General features: G+C 52.8%; 1 protein-coding gene across 1 annotated transcript in view; it reads right to left on the bottom strand.

Moving 5' to 3' along the window:
• Nucleotides 1-1,864, bottom strand: part of SV2A (synaptic vesicle glycoprotein 2A) — a gene marked incomplete at its 3' end in the record, with an annotated part of 48,612 nt that extends 46,748 nt beyond the window's left edge. Inside the window, exon 1 of the mRNA XM_018574023.1 lies at nucleotides 1,236-1,864. Within this exon, the coding sequence (XP_018429525.1) occupies nucleotides 1,236-1,818 (583 nt within the window). The remainder of the gene's footprint in view (nucleotides 1-1,235) is intronic.
• Between the last annotated feature and the right edge of the window lie 2,261 nt (nucleotides 1,865-4,125).

Below are 4,125 nucleotides of genomic sequence, written 5' to 3'. Positions count from 1 at the left end.
CCCAGTCTTAGTCCGTAGGGTTCAGTATTGGGTTGGCTCCGCCCTTTAATGGCCCCCCAGTCTTAGTCCGTAGGGTTCAGTATTGGGCTGGCTCCGCCCTCTAATGGCATCCCAGTCTTAGTCCGTAGGGTTCAGTATTGGGTTGGCTCCGCCCTCTAATGGCATCCCAGTTTTAGTCCGTAGGGTTCAGTATTGGGCTGGCTCCGCCCTCTAATGGCATCCCAGTCTTAGTCCGTAGGGTTCAGTATTGGGTTGGTTCCGCCCTCTGATGGCCCCCTAGTCTTAGTCTGTAGGGTTCAGTATTGGGTTGGCTCCGCCCTCTAATGGCCCCCCCAGTCTTAGTCCGTAGGGTTCAGTATTTTGTTGGCTCCGCCCTCTGATGGCCCCCCAGTCTTAGTCCGTAGGGTTCAGTATTGGGTTGGCTCCGCCCTTTGCCGCTATAACAGCTCCGCCTCTTCTGGGAAGGCGTCCACAAGGTTTAGGAGTGTGTCTATGGGAATGTTGGATCATTTGTGAGGTCAGGTACTGATGTTGGGGGAGGGGCTTGCAGTCTCCACCTCTAATTCATCCCAAAGGTGTTCTATGAGGTTGAGGTCAGGACTCTGTGCGACCAGTCACGTTCCTCCCCCCCCTCCCCCATCCGTGTCTTTATGGACCTTGCTTTGTGCACTGGTGCGCAATCATGTGGGAACAGGAAGGGGCCGTCCCCAAACTCCTCCCACAAAGTTGGGAGCATCAAATTGTCTAAAATGTCTTGGTGTGCTGAGGCCTTAAGAGTTCCCGTCACTGGAACTAAGGGGCGGAGCCCAACCCCCGATAAACAACCCCCTCCCCCCTGCTGCCCCTGCCATCCGGTTGCCATTCTTCGTTGATGGTTGGGGAGGGGGATGCATTGCGGAACCTGGCCTTGGGGCAGCAGGGAGAGTAAATCTGGCCCTGACTGCAGAGTTAGAGGTGGGAATCAGCAGGGGGCGTGTTGGACCTCTGCAGAGAGACCGCTGCTTCTACACAGGGAGTAGGGGCCCTTCTCTGCAGCGTGATGGCGGGGGACCGGCTGTGTCTGCATTCTAAAGAACAAAAGCCCCTGCAATGCATTTTTGGCTGATTTCAACCAAACTTTCGGTTGGGTTTTAACCCTTCGGGGTTCTACCAAAAACTGAAAGTACACGAAACCTGCGTAACAGAACCATGCAGTACAGTGAAACAGGCTGAAGTTATACAGAAGACCGACTTACCCAGCATGCCTTTGTTGGAGTCAGACAAGCACATATCCTTCTCCGCACTGGGCAACACAAATCCAACTACAAAAATTTCCACCCCGTCGGCCATGAGGGCAAGTCCTAGCACGAAGTAGAGGGTCCACTGAAATCGTCCATGGCCGCATTCTTGAAGGATTACCTCGTACTGCTGAGCCAGCTCTTCCTTGTCCTTCCTCTTTTGCCCTTCCAGATCAGTAAAGTCTTTGAACTCGGTAACCGGTTCCTGGTTATCGGCGAGGTGATCCCCTTTCATGGAGTCAGCCCTAGGAATGCCCTGATACTCTCCCTCGTAGATCTCGTCCTCCTCGTCGTGGCCTTCGGTGGCATCGCTAGACCCCCCCTCGTCGTCGTTGACGGGATCTTCTCGGTAGTACCCATCCTGCGGCGGGTAGTCGTCGTCGTCGTCTTCTTCGAACCGAGTGTAGGAGCGTTTGGTATATTCGTCTTGCACCTTGTCCACGCCCTTCCCAACTTTCTTGGTCGCGTGTTTCTTCACCTCCTTGGCTATGTCTTTGGCTCCTCGTATAAAAGCAGTCCGATCTCTGAATGATTCATCCATGGTGACCAGCGCAAGATAGAGGAACTAATATCTGGTGGACTTCAAAGACGAAGGCCTCGTTATCTTCGGCTCTACTTCTGCGGGGCTAATGTTTCAGCACTGCCAAGGTTGGACAGCGACCTACAATAGGACGGATGGCGCCAAGGGCATCCCACAACACTGGAAAGCTGGAGCGCTCGCAGGGAATACTCTTGGCAATGCTAGGGATTCTGCAGGAGCATGCTCTGCAGGGACGTAGTATTGGATGCGAGGTTCAAACTTTGACGGATCCTTCAGCTCCTAAAAAGAAAAAGAGAGAAAAGTCAAAAGGGATATTTGAAACATTTCCATTCAATTACAAAAATTCACGACAGCGAGTGTCAGAGACCAAAAACTTGAAACATTCCATGTTCCGATCAATTACAACAATTCACAACAGCGAGTGTCAGAGACCAAAAACAAGAACAAGCGCGCTACCCGGGCATACAAACTTGTGGGAGATGCGGTGTAAGGACAGGGACTACAGCGTGCAAGCTCTATATGAAACAGAGAGAGGAGCCCTGTGATAAACAATGAGAAGAAGGTGTATTGAGAAGCGCTACTACTGTACTAAGCATGAGCGGGGGCGTATCTGCCCGCGAGGCAAACAAGGCGTTTGCCTGGGGCGGCAGATTCGCTGGGGGCGGCACCCCGAGTGTTACTCGCCTGGATGGGATGACGCGGACGTCGGCCTGGAGAGTGGTATGAGGGGGAACTCACGTTTGAGAAGTCATCTGTGGGAGGAACTCCAGTGGGGCCCCTGGAAGAATGCAGACCTGCTGAGCCCGGTGGTCTGGTAGGTTGAGTGTCTGTGAGGACGTGGGCTGTGGTTGAAGGACAGCTGTCTCTTGCAAGGACTCAGATGGCCAGGTTGAGTCTGACGTCGGCTTCGTGTCAGTTGGCTCGGGAGGGGCAAAGGGTTAGTTCGGAGAGGAACGAACGCCGACGGGAGTAGTTGGAGGGTCAAAGAGCAATGGAGAGCGGGTCGGTAGCTACGCGTTTCGAGGCGGGGCCTCTTTGTCAAGCTCCGATCGAACGGGGAGACCCTGTTCGCGTAGCTACCGACCCGCGACGACTCAAGCTGGCCATCTGAGTCCTTGCAAGAGACAGCTGTCCTTCAACCACAGCCCACGTCCTCACAGACACTCAACCTACCAGACCACCGGGCTCAGAGTGTCAGAGACCAGCTGCTTCCGCACATGCGCCAAATCCCGGCTCCCGTACTACGCATACGCGCCACGGATTAGGCGCGGAGACACGCGCCAAATGGCGCACAGGAAGTGATGCTCTCCATCTATTATCTCCCCTATTTAAACTCGTCCTACACACTGACTCATTGCTGGATTGTCTTCTCAACCGCCCTGACGTCTCCTGTTCCCTGTTCTCAGTTCCTGTGATCATTAGACCCGGATTGACCTTAACCTTGTTTGCCCGCAGCCTGCCCTTGACCTCGGATTGTTTGACCATTCTTGTTTGCCTCTACCCTTGATTTCGGATTGCTTTACTGGACGGCCTTTGCCTCCTCCTTTTGTACCTTCTCTGCCTGCTCGGTGTGACCTCGGCCTGTCGACATTGGACTTCGGGATCTCCACAAACCTGCTGCAGAATCAGATATTGGCTTGCACGGTGATAACGCCACTGGCACCCCTGCCACTCGTTGTCTGCCAGGACTCTGTCCCCAATACCAGAGTCCCTAGGACACGAGGGGCAAGGGAAGCCTTCTCCCACATCCAGTCTCCACACAGGTAGTAAGTTGCAAATGAACCTAAAACATTTACACAACCCCAACCCTGTGGATCTTAACAACTCAAAGTTACCTGACCAGTAGAGATTAGAAAGTAACATGAGGATGAGAACCTGACCGGCCGAGATTAAAAACTCAGGGGCCCCGGACCTACGGAGGTTAAGAGCCCAGATATATAAAGGGCAAGTGGCTTATAGAAAGTGTAACGTGAGATAGAACGAGTCGCCTGACTTGTACAGTGGTTTAGAAGGAGGCACATGAACTGAAGAGGTTTCAAGAACATTATCTTCGGAGACATCAACGTTTAATAGATTGGCCTCATTGTATAGATTGGAATATATAATGGAGAGATCCACCTGAGCGTCGAGCTTAGCAGAGATTATAACCTTGGACAGAACCACCAGACCTGTACAGATCTGTAGCAGAAGATCAGATAAGACATCTTTCCTGCACAGAGCAGAAGCTTAGACAGAGGCTGCTAACCTGGAGAGATGAACATTTCAGATGGGTACAGGCACATGACCATAGAGAGAAGAAGATTAGAC

This window comes from Nanorana parkeri, unplaced genomic scaffold (genome assembly GCF_000935625.1).
Source record: "Nanorana parkeri isolate BGI_ZX_2015 unplaced genomic scaffold, ASM93562v1 scaffold2680, whole genome shotgun sequence".
Lineage (NCBI taxonomy): Eukaryota > Metazoa > Chordata > Amphibia > Anura > Dicroglossidae > Nanorana > Nanorana parkeri.
This window is presented reverse-complemented; position numbering and strand designations above follow the sequence as displayed.